Source organism: Dipteris shenzhenensis, chromosome 10 (assembly GCF_047967505.1).
Source record: "Dipteris shenzhenensis isolate YYH24624 ecotype China chromosome 10, Dip_SZ_1.0, whole genome shotgun sequence".
Taxonomy (NCBI): Eukaryota; Viridiplantae; Streptophyta; class Polypodiopsida; order Gleicheniales; family Dipteridaceae; genus Dipteris; species Dipteris shenzhenensis.
In genome coordinates, this window is record NC_141605.1 from 13,893,267 (window position 1) to 13,908,830 (window position 15,564).

A 15,564-nucleotide genomic window follows, 5' to 3' on the forward strand; every position below is an offset into this window, starting at 1 on the left:
ACATTGATACAACTCCGAAAGCTAATAGCTCTCCAATAGCTTGGAGTAGGAGGGTCCGTTGACATTCCTTCAAGATCCCCATGACACTTGAGTCATTGGCTGCCGAACCACACAAGTGTTAAAATTAACAAAAGTCCTTGCTCGAATGTAGTTGCTTGGATTCTGGTAATCCTCTATCTAATCTAGCCTCTCCCTTGTGGTCTCTAACTTGCTTGTTAGAGCATGTGAAATCAGAACCAACACCAAGTCTACTAACTACATTTTTTCCTTAGCTTCTTCATAGTTTTGGACTTTAGAACCTCTAATCATTACCACTTTAGATCCTTAGCTTCTTCATAGTTGTTTTGGACTTTAGATCCTCTAATCATTACCACTTTCTCAAGCCACCTGTCCTTTTTTGCCTTAATTATGTGGAAACCCCGAGCAAGGTGAAGTTAAGACATAACTCACTCCAGATATCCTCCCTTAATGAGTAGGAGGTAGGAAAACAAAGAGAGACTAGAAACAAATGAACACTTTTAACAATCACTTCCACTACAATCCATTTTCCTTGGGGATCTTCTACAAACCTCTATAGGATAAAGCCACTAGATTGCACAATTCCAATGGTTGTATCCCCTTAGCGTTGTCATGAGAGATCCATGTTCTCCTAATATACACCTTTTCCAATGTATTCTTAAGAGTCTCCCCAAGTACCTTGACTTCTTGAAGAATAAGAAAAATAGGTGAGATTTTATGCACCTAAGACATTCAGATGGCTCCATAGCTCTATGTGCATCTGTAGGACCACAAACATTGTAAATAACTATTGGGATTTTTTACTTAATATTTTTTACTTTTCACACTTGCTGATAGGACTCCTCACCTAGATTGGGGTCCCTAGCTTGGATGCTCTTAGCTTAATTTGAAGAGTGACCGCTTGAAGAGAAATACTGTCCTTTTGCAAGGCTACCTCATGTTCATGAGCTTCATCTAGTGGCTCATCCTTTGAAGCATCTCCCTCCATATTCATCATGGCAATAGCATCATTGTTGTTTTGAAGTAGCTTGAAGGTGTCACTCCATACTTCCTCAACTAGTTTATCCTTGTTCCCTTTCTTAGCATTCATTGTGACCTCTTCTATCCTTGATTCATATCTTCATTTTGAAGAATTTCAAATGCATTTTTAAAAGACACACGTGACATTTTTTAATATTAGAGTCTATAATTTTTCCCATTTAGGGACAACCAATGCCTCCCAGTCACTCTCAAGGGGAATATCAACATTCTTAGGTGTTTTTCTACACTTTTTTACCCTCTTGAATTTTAGCAACCTGAGAGACTACTTTGTGTTTAGCTTTTTTTCCAAAGCAATTTGACAATGTGCCCTTGGCACCATAGAGGAATCAAGAATTGGGTGGGAAATTGTACACCACTAGATTGTCCCTGAAAACGTGTCCATTCTTAGATATGATGCCTATTGAGCTAAGAAAGCTTTTAGTAATGTCTAGTTCCACATAAACTTATGTTTTCCACTTGGTTTGATAAAGCCTTTCCTTTTTACCCCTATTACTTCCCCTATTCCTTGGCAAAGATTGGTAGCTTGATTGCATGTGGAGAAGAGAAGGTCAAGAAGCATGATAAAAAATAGCAACATGATAGATCTAGAGGGGATAATGGCTACTTCTAGCGATGGAGGACATAGGGCTTCCCTCTATCTCTAAACTTGACAAGATTACTACTACCACTGCCTCTCAACTCTATAAGAATAAAAGGGGCACATAACTAGCCAATAGATCTATTGTGCCTATCACTCATGCAAAAGTCCCATTAATAGAAGGGATTGACATTGATATGCCTAGATGGGAAGAAGAGGACAACGATGTCCATGGCGATTTTGTCTCTTTTCCCGATTTCACCCTTCACATTGAGGAGAAAGACTTAAAAATTGGATTGGGCAGGGGGATGTGACACTCCTGTCACATGATGCAAGAAGACACTCCCCACCTTTTTATGAAGGGGCATTTCCATCATAGGATGGGGCACTCCCCATGATAGTAGATGTCACAGGATACAAGAAGACCCTCCCCACCTCTTTATGAATTGTTTGTTTAGAGTATGATTAGGAGTCATGTGGTTCCCGCTCCTTTTAATTATGCTTATATTTTGCTGGGAGATATCCCCACCAGAGTCATGGGCACTCGACAAAAATAAGGGGTTTTACCTGTGGAATATTTGGTATCAAAGATGTTCTAATCTTTTAGATGTGAGTGTGTGGATGCAAGTCATGTATTTTGGTGGTGTCATATAGGCTTGTATTGATAATTCAGATCATGTTTACCAATTAACTCATCAATGTCATGATTTGTCTCAAAAAATATATTACCTTGGCAAGAAACCAAATCGAATTGGTTGCCCAAACCTATAATTTTGTGGCTGACTTTATTGAGATGCTACCAGATCCTTTCAATGCCGAAAAAGATAAGGCTCACCTTCAAGATGTGGTGGAACAAATGGTAATTTGGTATCATCCATGGAATAGGGTTCCCAAATTAAAAAGATTTAGCCTCGCCATCAATAGCTAAGTAGGCCCACTAGGGCACTTTTGTGGCCCATACCTTTGGAAAAAAAGTTATCCTCCCGCAGGGATATTTTGCAATTGAGCCTAGAGGGGGGATTTCTTTGCCTCTAGATCAAGCTATTGAGACTCTAATCAAGTACAAAAGAACCTCTCTTCACATGCCATTTGTTCTTCAAGGTTAGTAAATTGATTTGCAACAGCAGAGGCATAGAAGGCCACGACTATCATGATTACATGTACCACTTCCACCCCAACAACACAGCTCATGGATCTCAAGGCTAATCCCTTTGTCTCAATTAGTATCCTTGCTTCCACCCCCTCTGATAAAGGAGCACATTTGCACCAAAACATAGTTGTTATCGAAGTTGTTTCCCATACAGATAAGAGGAAAAAGAGTTGCCTCTTATTGGGTATGGTATGGACTTGCATGTTAGACATTGCCTTGGATGTTATCTCCCCACTTTGTTGTATAGGGGCGGAGATATACTCTTTGCAAACACATAACTTTATGATTTATCAATATAAACCCTCATTTCTTACAAAAATAGAAAAAAAAACATGCTGGATCGAGTAGCATCCGAAGAAAAGCTTGGGTGCACGACTTCTCAAGGTGAAAGTGTCGATGGCTTGTAACTCATTCAACTTAAATGCTTTTAACCTAATTAGCTAAGTTTTCATTTTACAATTCATACATTATGCAAAGAACACTAAGGTTTCTTATTCAATTTGCAACATTTATGGATCATTTATCTTAGGAATGTTGGTGAAAATAATGAGATCATGTACTTTAGGAATGTTAGTGAAAGTAATCACATTTTGCAACATTTATAGATCATGTACTTTAGGAATGTTGGTGAAAGTAATGACATTTTTGGGATAGTACTTCCCTGAGTAATTATCCTCCATACTAACTTATGTATTTTGTAGGCTGGTGGCAAGTGAGTTGACCCACCTTCAACAATATGTCTTCACTAAGTAATTATCCTAAGTACTAACTTATGTATTTTTTAGGATGGTGGCAAGTGAGTTGAGCCACCTTCAATAATATTTGGATACATGTATACATTTACAAGAAAATTACTAATAAACTAGGGGAAGAAGCATCATCCTCCAAAACTCAAGTTACAATGAAAACTATTAGCTTCATATGGTTGAAGATAAATGAATGTAACCCATATCATATTTTTAAAAAGCACATGTTTTTCTTCCTCTTGGATCACCTAGATCTTGTTCCTTGTTTATTGGTTTTTTTGAAAATGGTCATGGATTTGCACTAAAGTGATACATATGTCTACACTCTAGATCCACATCCCAAATATTATTGTTCTTGATTCTCGATCCAACATAATGAGTGTTGTATTGATCGTGAGTAATCTTTCTAGACCCCAAGGTCCAAATTCATTTTTTTTCTAATGTTGAGATTGCTAGTTTTGCATTTTGGATCTAATGATTTTGCATTACAATTTCACTAAAATTGGAATTTAGGGATGTTTTTCCTATTGGATGTCAGGTTTTATATTTATGGCTCTAGAGGAGTTACTTGCACTAATTAAAATACAATGATTAATTTTCAAAAAAGGGTTTGAAGATGCGAGGATTGATCATTTTTGAGAAACTGACAAAACTGTAAGGGATTACTTTTTTTAAATTAAATATAGAATGGTTTTGTATTCTGGATTGAAAACTTTGGATCCTTTTTCTAAATTGGGTTTTGAATTTTAAATACTATGTTTATATAGTTTAGATGATGGGCTAGCTACATCCAAGGTCCAAAGTCAGTGGTTTTTAGCAATCATGAATAAGATTTGATGATTTTTACTTCATGTGTGAAGGGGTATCATGAGAAAAAGGAAGGAGATGAACTTGAAAAATTAATATGAGAGTTGAAGATACATTTTTAGGACTATAGCATTGCTTAATAACACTAAGACCATGTAAGCCCAAATATTGGAGAGCATGGTGTCACTGAGAATACTTTCAATTCAGCAAATGAATAGAATGTGATTCTATGGAAGTTTGTTGTTTGGTTTTGTTAAGGAAGTTTTAGTTTAGGTTGGATGGGTTTAGATTATAATAGTATGGGGTACTCTCTCTCTCTCTCTCTCTCTCTCTCTCTCTCTCTCTCTCTCTCTCTCTCTCTCTCTCTCTTCTCTCTCTCTCCATACATGCTCCATGCAAAGTGTGGATTGCTTCTCTTTGTAATTTAACAAGACCAAGGCTCATGCTTTTTTATTTTTAGGTCTCCCAATTTGTCAAGGATTGTTAAGGATATTGGAAATGAAAGCATCTAAAAATTCAATTATAGGAATGCCACAGTGGTTGTGAGTGCATTTCTCTTGGATGTAACCACCTTAGGTGAATGCAAAGGAGCTGAAATATTGATATTACCTTTTAATTCAACCTTGTAGACGTTGCAATTAGAGTGAGGATAGTTTAGATCAACAATTTTTTAGAAGCCTCTGAGTGTGCAATCTACATAAAAAAAAGATTTGCAGGACTAGCAAGAAAGTGCTCCTTGCATGCAGAGCACTATCTTAAGCTTAACAACACTTATTAATTGGTAGGCTCAGCCAATATTTTGCATCATGATATCCTCTTTTGTTTTTTAGCGAGTTATAGTGGGCTTTCAAGCCACTCCAGTGTTTAATATAAACTATGCTTCACGACCTTATTGCCTGCAAGTTCTTTTGAAGGTCTCATTAGCTATGAATAGTAGGTTTCTACTACTGGACTTCTCTTAAGCTTGCTTATATGTCATCTTGGATCAAGGGCTGCTAGGATCAAAACCTCTACTAGGTTGCAAGTGGGTTGATGCTCCTGCCTCACATTAAGCTTGTTTTGAGCTGTTAATGTAAGAGCTTTGCAATGATGATACATTGAATGGTGGCATTTACAAATAATCTAAATACATCCTCTAAGCTTGTTGCTTGAGTACTTTTTCATGGCCTCTTGGCCTTCTGTTGCACTTTGGCCTTCATAAGGCCTTGCCATCTTGAGCCTTCATAAGACTATGCATTGATTGAGTTTGAATTGAATATTTTGCTTCCATGAGCCTTTATTTGACTTTTGTGCCTTGTTTAGCTCATTGTGTCATGGCCTTTGATTAGATTGGGGGACTAAGGTTTCAAGAGCATTAAAAAGAATACTTTACCTTCTTTCGAAGAAAATAAGCTTTTGATTATGTTGTGTTGATGACTTTCTTTTGCATGGCTCTTTGGATTTGAAAAAGGGCTATTATGTATTTACAAGAGGCTTCATGAAAATCACCTTATCTATTAACAAGTGACTTCGTGAGAAGCCAAAGATCATTTTGGGGGGGGGGGATTAAAGCAAGAGTGCACAAATGCACGTGGGAAGTGCTTTTGGATGCAAAAGAGAAAGCAAATGATTTTATAAAGGTAGTTCTCTAGGATGATCTCCATAAATGGTAATTTGAAACACACTGCTTAATTAATTAATTAAAAAATTATGCTTGGAAATTCACAAAAGGAGTTTCAATCCTCCACTATAGTACCACGTCTAAGGAGGCACTGCTAATATATCTAAGGGTGGTTTCAAAAATCGGCGCGGATAGGAGAGGGGAAGGATCGTCCGCTTAGTTTGACGTGCAAACTGGTGTCCAGTGGTTCATGGTTTCACAAGAGATGGACAAGTTTCAACAAATTGCAAATGGCATGCTTCATTTTCATCCAAGAGAGTTTGTCTAGTTGTTGGACAGTGAGGGCCCTATTACAAGGGGACCAGGTTCGAATACACTTTCGAGCAGCGTCGCTCGATTTTTCTTGTCCACCCGGGTGTGACTCATGTGACACATCATTTTTTGCTCACCATAGGTGCCCGTGTGTGAAACAAAGGTCATCCGATGCTCCACTCGCCAGGCGCCCATGTGCGAAAAGTGCCTAAGGAGGCAGTGCTAATAAAAGATAAATAAATAATGCAAAGCAACATTTCTCAAGAATTTGAAGAAGGATATTTTCCAAAGCAAACGAATCTAAAGACCTTCAAGTCCCCATTTCTTTGAAAATGCAGTTAGTGCACAATTTGCTTTGGCCAACTTCGTAGTTTTCAGTCCACGAAGATCAAAGGGAAGATGGAGAGCAGCTCGGCCTCTGTGCCCTTTCCTCTTCTTTCAAATTGGGCCGATTACTCCTACCGTCCTTGTACCATTCCTTATCGCTTTCCATCCGACCCTCCTCACCAAGTAACCTCCACGGAGCTTCTTTGGATCGAGCTCTTTCGCAAGTCCATTCCAAACTTACGGCAAGTCTTTCGCCACTCCTAGTTTAGACTTTGCAGTAGCATTATTAGCATTTTGAATAGCTTTCTTCCTAGAGAAATGCGATCTGCTTCATTCACACCATTTCAATCTGAAACAAATCATTATACTTGTTTAACAACCTGAAATCTTCCTGACAACAGACAATCGATGCCATCTTTTGTGTTTATTTAATTCTTCTTCTATAATATATTTAAGTCCATCCTAGAGTGGTGCGAATAAAGACCATACCCAAGAAAGGCAAATCATATTTGTACTAGTTTTCTCTCCTGTTCGTTATATTTGCATTATGTTGAAGATCCCCTCTCCCCACAAACAGAAATTGAAATGGTCTTTACTTGGGACAAATGCAAAATGATTCAACATTGAATAGAGGGGTGAAAAAGAAGACAGGAAGTGCATGATTAATTGACGGGGAAGAGGGAGGAGGGGGAGGGCGTGGAGCCCCGTTCTATAGTGCCAAGGTGCCATTAGAGGGGGACTCCTTTTCCCCCCTCCATTATTACCTTAAATATTTTATCGCTCGACTCTCTGTTATTGAGCCTATGCTTGGCTTAGTCATGCGCTTGCACAGAAGTCACATATTTTATCCTTGACTGTGAGCTTGATGAAAATATGTGGATTAAAGACGAGCTACTATCCTTGGTGATAAAACCAGATTGATTTTTTAAGCCTCTAGGCTCTTCACAGGCACGCGAAGGCCCTGATGCACAGTATGAAAGGAGAAGGCTACACATGGGGACCTGAGATCTCTGAGTTCCAAGGGAGTAGAGGCTTCTCGAGTTCTGAGGAGAGGGCTGGAAGCTGAATGCAGGATAATCTGCCCTCCTCCGGCCTTGTTCATATAGCAGATTTTGTTTTAAGCATGGGAAGGGGCTTGTTGGGCAGTTGTGAGCTGAGACATGTCAGCTATTCTGTGAGTCCAGTCCCCGGGCCTTGTTCATATAGCCGAGGGGCTTGTTGGACAGGTTGTTGTGAGTTCAGTCATGTCAGCTATTCTGTCAGTTGATCCTATTTTGTCAATCTTGTCCGTTTTTCCACTAGTATGCTGACAAGGTGTGACATATTTTTTCCTTGCTGAGATTGCAGCTGCCTTTAGCTGCATGGCATCCTTTTAAGCATGGAAGAGTCTTAAAGAGTCACCTGTGAACTGATTCTAATCAGTGCAAATGGTCTGGCTTACTGACGTACTCTGATCTGATTGGGCATTGCATGATGTGAGGTTTGATGAGGGATTCTCCTTTTGAAAGGTTGAAGTCATACGCTAGCTCTGCTGTTGTACAGACTCTTGCCAAAGGACCCTTCTCAGATGGCTAACTTGAAAGACTGCATACATGAGAGCTCACCCTAGCTAGCATGCTTCTGAACTTGAAGGCATCTAGTAGTCCTTACCAAAGACCAAGTACTCCTCTGTCCTGATCTGTTTAGTTTGATCTTTTGCATTTGAGCTTGGCAGACATTCCCATGAAGCTCTTAAAAAATTTAGCTTGTGCTTCAACCAATTCATATGCACCATGGCTCCTTGTAGAAGAGTCGATGGTTCTGGGAAAAGAATTCTGAATCTGTTTGTCCTCGACCCCCTGAAAAGGAGTTCTTTTTTATGAAGCTAGGCCAAAACTTGACAACAGGCAGGTACTTTTTCCATGCATAAAGGTACTAGGAGTCCAAGCATGTCAGTACAGTCACAATTGTGCTGTTTTGTGCTGCCTACGTGGACTGCTTGCTGAGCTGGCTGCCTATGTGGCAGCCCAGCATGGCCATGGGCTGTGGATGCCTGTGACACTTTGATAGTGGATCAAGAGGTGTCTAGCACCCCCCTAAGAATCTAATGCCAGAACTAGAAGTAGAAATAAAAATATGTGTCTTGGGAATAGTTCTGTCGTATCATGTGTGAGTAATCTGCCCTCAGTGAGGGCTTGACTGCTTGATTAAGTCTTGTGGCGTGGCAATGAGGGTGTGCCTTGAATGGGGCAGGAATTTACCGGTCTTGTCCACTCTTTTGCTAGTTTGATGTGTCTTTGTGGTGGGCCTAAGGATCTGACCCAAACGGCTTCAACTCACTGTGGGCTCTTCTGGTATGAAGAATCTGTGACCGCGTGCTTTTGTGGACCATGTCCAGCATCAGGCCTCATGAGTCTAGATTGTAGTCTGTCGTGTACAAAAAGTGTAGTACATGCCAAAAACTCAGCCTATGGAATAGGCTGAAATAGGAAGTTCTCATACTTTCTTCATCCTCCTTCCACGACATTGTGACTGTCACCTCCCATGTTAGAAAAGTTAGGAATCCAATCACACAATTGAATATAGGTAATAACATTGGAAATCCCTCCAAATTTCTCAATAGAAACTGATCCACAGCCTCAATCTCAGTTCAGAATGAAATCATAGATCAAGAAGAAGCCAAATGGTGTCAAAACCCAAGGTTATCAACCCAATAGTGATCAAAATGTGCCGTGACATGAAATTGTCGGCTCAAATTTGTCTCCAAGAAGTGAAAAATGTGAATTAGAAAGAGGAATATTTCAAATCGCAATATCAGATGAAGGCGGCTCCAATTCTATTTGTCCAGAAAAAGGATAAGTCGGCACGACTATGTGTCGACTACAAGGCACTCAACAAAACCACCATCAGCAATAAGTTCCCATGCCCCGCATAGAGTATATCTTAGAATTCTTAAACGGCGCTAAGTTTTTTTCCAAGATAGACCTTAAGAGCGGTTATCACCAGGTCAGCATCTTTGACGTTGGCATTCCAAAGACAATGTTCAGGAAAGCGAGCTCATTATGAGTTCGTACTACGTAGTCATGCCGTTCGGTCTCAAAAATGCACCACCAACTCAACGAGATGTAGTGGGTGTTCGCTGAGCATATAGGAGTGTGCCTGTTTATCTTTCTAGATGATATCTTAATCTTCTCAGCCACAGTGGAGCAGCATATACGGGATGTGCAAAAAGCTCTACAGCTTTTGCGTGATAATCAATTATATCTCAATGCCAAGAAAAGTGAGTTCGGCTTGATGGAAATCCAGTATTTGGGTTCCATCATCAGTGCCAATGGCATTCGCTTGGATCTTGGAAAAATTCAAGCTATAACTAGCTGGGCACGGCCTCAGAGATCCGATCTTTTGTAGGGCTTTGCCAGGCCTGCAGCTCACATATGCCTGGATTCTCCACCACCTTAGCCTCCTTGGGCCTGAACCAACTTATGAAGGGGTGAAGACTCGCCGACAGAAGATATCAGTGACTGGTGCAGCTTTGCAGGCCTTCCATGACCTACAACGGTTGGTCACAACAGCTCCAGTAATGAAGATTGCATCATGGGATGATCCATTCTTGGTCATCACTGATGTCAACAATGTAGCCATCGGGGTAGTCTTACAACGGAAAGAAAGACCCGTGGCATACTACAGGAGAAAGCTTAACTCTCCCAAAAAGAATTGGTCAGTCTACGATAGAGGATTACTTGGTGTTATCCAAGCATTAAAACACTGGAAGCCTTTTCTTTATGGATGGACCTTCTCAGTCAAGACAGACCACCAAGCTTTAAAGTGGTTGGACAATGCCCAGCTCCTAGTGGAGCGATTGGCAATCCCGATGGAGTCAGATCTTCCAGTACTTCGGGAGCATGATTGGAGTATGTCCCTGGTGAACAACCCTGTCACCGACGCTCCTAGCAGGAAAGCCTCCATTCATACCATAGAAAAGGCCACTGTATTAGAGATTGAAGGGAAGGACCTTGACTCTATAAAAACACAATATGCGGACTCCGTAGAGTTTAGCACTCAATATCAGTTTGTCCAGACTCGCGCGCCCAGCCATTATTCAATTCAAGATGGGGTTATTCTATAAGCAAAGACTTTGTGTGTTCAAAGACAAGTGGCAGGCTCTACTCCAGGACACCCATGACGCCCTCACAGGCGGCCACCGCAGCATCAACAATACATTGGAGAAGCTAGAGTGATATTTTTACTGGCCTAAAATGCGGAAGATGTATATAGCTATGTGCGGAGATGCCAAATCTACCAAAAGGTCAACGTGTCCCATCGGAAGATGGCTGGATTGCTTCAGCCCTTACCAATCTTAAGGTCCTTTCCAGGACATCACGATGGATTTTGTGGGACCCTTCCCGCATCTGCAGGAACGCAAATACTCAATGTCTAACCATTGTTGATCCGTTTAATAAATTTTGTATGCTTATTCCGTGCAAGCAGACAGTCGGTGGTGCAGAAGATGTAGCCCGCTTATTTATCAGGTATTGGTATGTGATTGGAGGATTGCGGACATAGATTCCAGATTCACCTCACACTTATGGAGGGCTCTATTCAAAGACTTTGGCACCAAGTTCCAAATGTCCAGCGCTTTTCATCCGCAAACCGACGGGCAATTAGAGGTATACAATAAATTGGCTTTTAATGTACTAAAATCTTATTGTCATGATTCGCAGTCCAAGTGGGAGTAGTACCTTCCATTAGTACAGGCCATATTGAATGATACCTACTCTTCAAGTATTGGGCATACCTCGTATGAAGCAACATTCGGCAAGAGGTTCTCTTCAATTGTCACCAGGATGATATCACCATCCCCCCTTGAGGCCAACAAAACTACATAATCCATGGCTGAGATCCCGAGTCAGTTAAAGACCGCCTCGCCAAAGCTCAAGCAACATACACGCGCCAAGACAATGAGTCCTGACGAGATGTGAATTATAAAGAGGGTGATTGGGTTTATGTGGGGATTATCAAGCAAAGGCTAAAACAGGTGGGCAAGCGATGCCCTAAGTTATCCTTCAGAAACATATACATCATAATCGAGCTCAGCATCTTTCAATCGCCTACTTTCATATGCTATAGCATGACCTTCTTGCGAGAGATTTGCTCTAATACATCCTCCACTATGATCTGCTTGAACCTCAAAAAGTTTTTGCAAGTCTAGTATGACTAAGACTAGGGACTGAAGTAAGTGCCTTCTTTAGCTCTTCAAAAGCTGCCTTCTCTTTCTCTTTCCAAACAAAAGCTCTAATCATGCAAAGGCGAAGCTTTGTGAGCAAAGTGATGGATGAATCTCTTGTAAAATGAACACAATCCTTCATGTAGACACTTTAAATCTAGCCATTCAAGTATTTTCTGGATCCATTTTAATATCTCCCTCAGGTACTGTATGTCCAAGAAACCATATCTCAGATAAGAAAAACTCACTCTTCTTAGCATTTATAAATAACCGATTCTCTTTCAAGAGATCATGCACAACCTTCAAATACCCTCTATGTTCCTCTTCATACTTACTGAAAATAATGATATCCTAAAAGGATATCCCCACAAAAGATCTATTTTTTTGAAATATTTGGCTCATTATCTGATTAAAGATCGCTGGATATTACTTAAATCAGGTATTACTAGATATTCATACAACCCTTGTGATGTACGAAAAACAGTTTTGTGAATATCTTGGGGTGCTAAGCTTACTTGATGATAACCTTTCTTCAAATCAATGCGGCTAAAGACATGTGCTCCTCTATCAGGAATCTCATCAATCGGAGGATTGTAAACCTATTCTTGATAGTCATCTTGTTTAGAGCTCCGTAGTCTACACACATCCTTACATAAATCAAGTAAACAGCGTTCTTGAAAACTTTTGGTACCTGGACATGGCTCACCATGAGAATAAGACTTCTTTGACTCCGGCTGTAGTATTGATTCACGTTCACGATGTCAAAGTGTAACTGTCTTCTCTCGATAATCATAGGTTGGCTGTGTGTGGCAATGCAATGGCTGTCCCAAAATGACATTGACATCATTCAATGGATGCACCAGAAAATCCAAATGATCCAAGTACCCTGCAAATGAACTCTCAGCTTGTTCCGAATCAGAACAAGTGAAGGACTCAGCGTCTCTATGAAAGCTCTTGTATCATTCCTTGTGAGATCTGTATCAGGTACTACGCTGAGTGATGAAGCTAATTTTGGTGAGATAATATTGTGTGGGGAAGCTGCATAAAAATAAAATAGGGCTGGTTTGTCACCAACCCTACCCCAAGCCTTTATAAGAGTGTGGGCTGGTTCTTTCTTCCTCACCTTCTCAAATACCTCATTTACTTGCATTTATCCTTTTCAGCCTCTTGCTTTGTTGGGACTGTTCCTTTAATTTACGGAATGGAGAATCCAAAAATTTATGCGCACCATCACATGGTGCACGAACCTTCTTTTTATATTTTGCACTGTCTCCTTATTAACCCATTTGCGAGGAGGAGATACGTTACTTTGTTGTCTTGTTTTGTTACCTTCTCCCAATTGGGATTTGGTTTAGTATCTGAAAAGAATCTCAATTTTATTCAGCTGAAACCTGCCCCCCTTCTTTCTAGACTGGGGTCTATCTCTTCTTGTGCCAAATCTTCCTTCATACCCTCTCTTCTTCAATTCTATTTGCCAAATAAATTATTTTCTTCAAGTCTGTGACACCAAAGCAAGTGATTTCCGTTTGAATAATCTTTGACAACCACTTAGATATATTAGGGATTGTTCATGCTTGGCGTGGCTAGGCAGCCCTACAATTGGGGCTTTGCAGCCGCACCTACAGCCTTGGAATGGGCCTCTACTTAGAGGAAAACCTAGCTTGAAAAGGGCGGGCACACCCACACGTAAGCTCTCACTCACTCTGAGATGCACATAATTCCAATAGCCTCCTTGCAGCTGAAAGTGAGCATATAATTTGAAGAAACAAGCCGATGAAGATGCAACCATGGTCCAACCAGCATCGGCTTATTTGATGCACCTTGGTGAGAGCACTAAACAACCTGAATCCTTGAAACAAAATGCCACCTCAAACAGAGAAGGAAGTCATTCTCAAATGTGATTTCCCAAGCCAGTCAATGAGTTCTCAATAGAGAAATATGGACTATGGAACTCACCACGCCCAGTATTGTTGTGGTGAACAAATCATATAGGAAGCCCGGTCACCGAACACCGAAACACACGAGGCCCATAGTCACTGTGCCTCCAAGCAATGAACCTCATACTCATGGTCCAAAGCTCCACAGTGTCCCCTCACTTGTTGTTAGAATTTCAATTGATTAGGGCCAATAGTAGTCCAACCTCTTGCTCCATTTTTTCTTGTGCATTGACGAAAGTGCTTCACCTCCACTTGGAGTGCCACCTGGAGTGTTCTGAGCTTTCCCTAGGAGACTAGAACTAATTCCTCCTCAAGGAGAAGGGAGCGTAGATCATCAAAATCCAACTGATTGGCACCTCAATGCTTGGGCAACCATGTCGTAATTAGGAGGAAGCTTGGTAACGAATTGAGTCGTGGTAAGGGCAACACCCGTTGCCTATAATCGATCATGGAGAATGTTGGCCTATATTAGGAAGGGTTGCATGGAACTCCTTTTGGGAAACTTGAGATTGTACAACTGTCCCTGCGAGGTGATAGCACGCATCGCCAAATCCCTGGTATAGAGGTCCTTTAGTGTAGACCACATCTCAGATTCACTCTCCAGGGTTTGGACAACCGCAGAAACCTCCTTTATTGTCCTGACCAAAGCTAAAGGTGCCTTTGAGTCCCAATCCTCCCAATCCTTGAGCTCCTCCTAAAACGTAGGGATAGCTGAAAGATTAGGATTCATCCTAGACTCAATAATTGATGATTGATATTTGACGAGTAACTATACCATTTCTACCTTTAGGATACAAATAGCGGGGCGTCTCGGCCAAATCATATCAAAGCTTTTTTCCATTTAAAAAAGGATTCCTTCTTGAATAGTGATAATAATGAAGTCCTTCAGCAGGGGGACTAGAAGTCTCTCTCATCCTCCTATTCAACATCCCAGTTGATAAAGCTCTTAGGACGCTCATGGTTCCGTTCATAGCCCTGAACAAGCTCCCAAAGACCCTTTTGGATGAACCATCTTCACGTTGAGCCTACAATGGGCATAATTCGTGCCATCGAGCTTGTCCTCCTTACTCGTACATGGGGGTCCTATAAAGCTATTCCAATCCTTAAACTCTTTCTGTTGACCTTGACAAAACAATGCACAGGGCGAAGATGAAGAGATGCAAGAGTATATGGAGGTGCGAAGAAAACTGCCTTGATGACGTCTGCAACACACGCCCCCTTCGATATCCACGACCTCAATAGTCTGCTGGAAGAGCCGCCAAGTTCTTTTGCCTCTAGGACTAATGGTTGACCTTGCTGTCTGTTCTTGGCGTGGGTAGACTGCCCCAAACTACTCCTGCAATATGCCGTGTGCAAACAACTGTGGAACCATATCAAACAGCCCCTATGAGCCACCTAGGAGAACTGTTTCAAATTGCCCTCAAACAGGCTGCTCAATTGCTCCTCAGAGACCTCTGTTGCAGCGAATCACTAGGCTGCATATAGAACTGATGGCCGACCTATTGTGCTGTCCACATAGCGCCCTGGTGCTTGGAACTGCAGACCCAGGTTGGCCTGGGCAGACTGCTGCGAATCTCCAAGGAGCTATGCGTTAGCTTGCCGTGAACCAGCCCCGCAAGCAGCAAGCAGCAAGCAGCAAGCAGCAAGCACCCCTCCCCTATGTGGCTATGCCTTCAATAATTGCACCTAAAGCTACTCTCTCTTGGTCCTTGGCCGATGTAATATTTGATACCATGTGAGAGTGGTGCATGTTCAGAAGCATACGTGTGTGTGTGTGTGAGAGAGAGAGAGAGAGAGAGAGCGAGATTTTATTCCTATTTTTTCGTCGATTTTGTTTCTTGCTTGT

General features: G+C 41.2%; 1 protein-coding gene across 4 annotated transcripts in view; it reads left to right on the plus strand.

The window, feature by feature from the left end:
• The first annotated feature begins 6,527 nt into the window (after positions 1-6,527).
• The window catches only part of LOC147897433 (damage-control phosphatase At2g17340-like), an 83,190-nt gene continuing 74,153 nt past the window's right edge, over positions 6,528-15,564 (plus strand). For all 4 annotated transcript variants that reach the window (XM_087380272.1, XM_087380274.1, XM_087380273.1 and 1 more), the window contains exon 1: positions 6,528-6,820. In XM_087380272.1, coding sequence (XP_087236398.1) covers positions 6,651-6,820 — 170 coding nt within the window. In that variant the 5' untranslated portion in view covers positions 6,528-6,650. The remainder of the gene's footprint in view (positions 6,821-15,564) is intronic.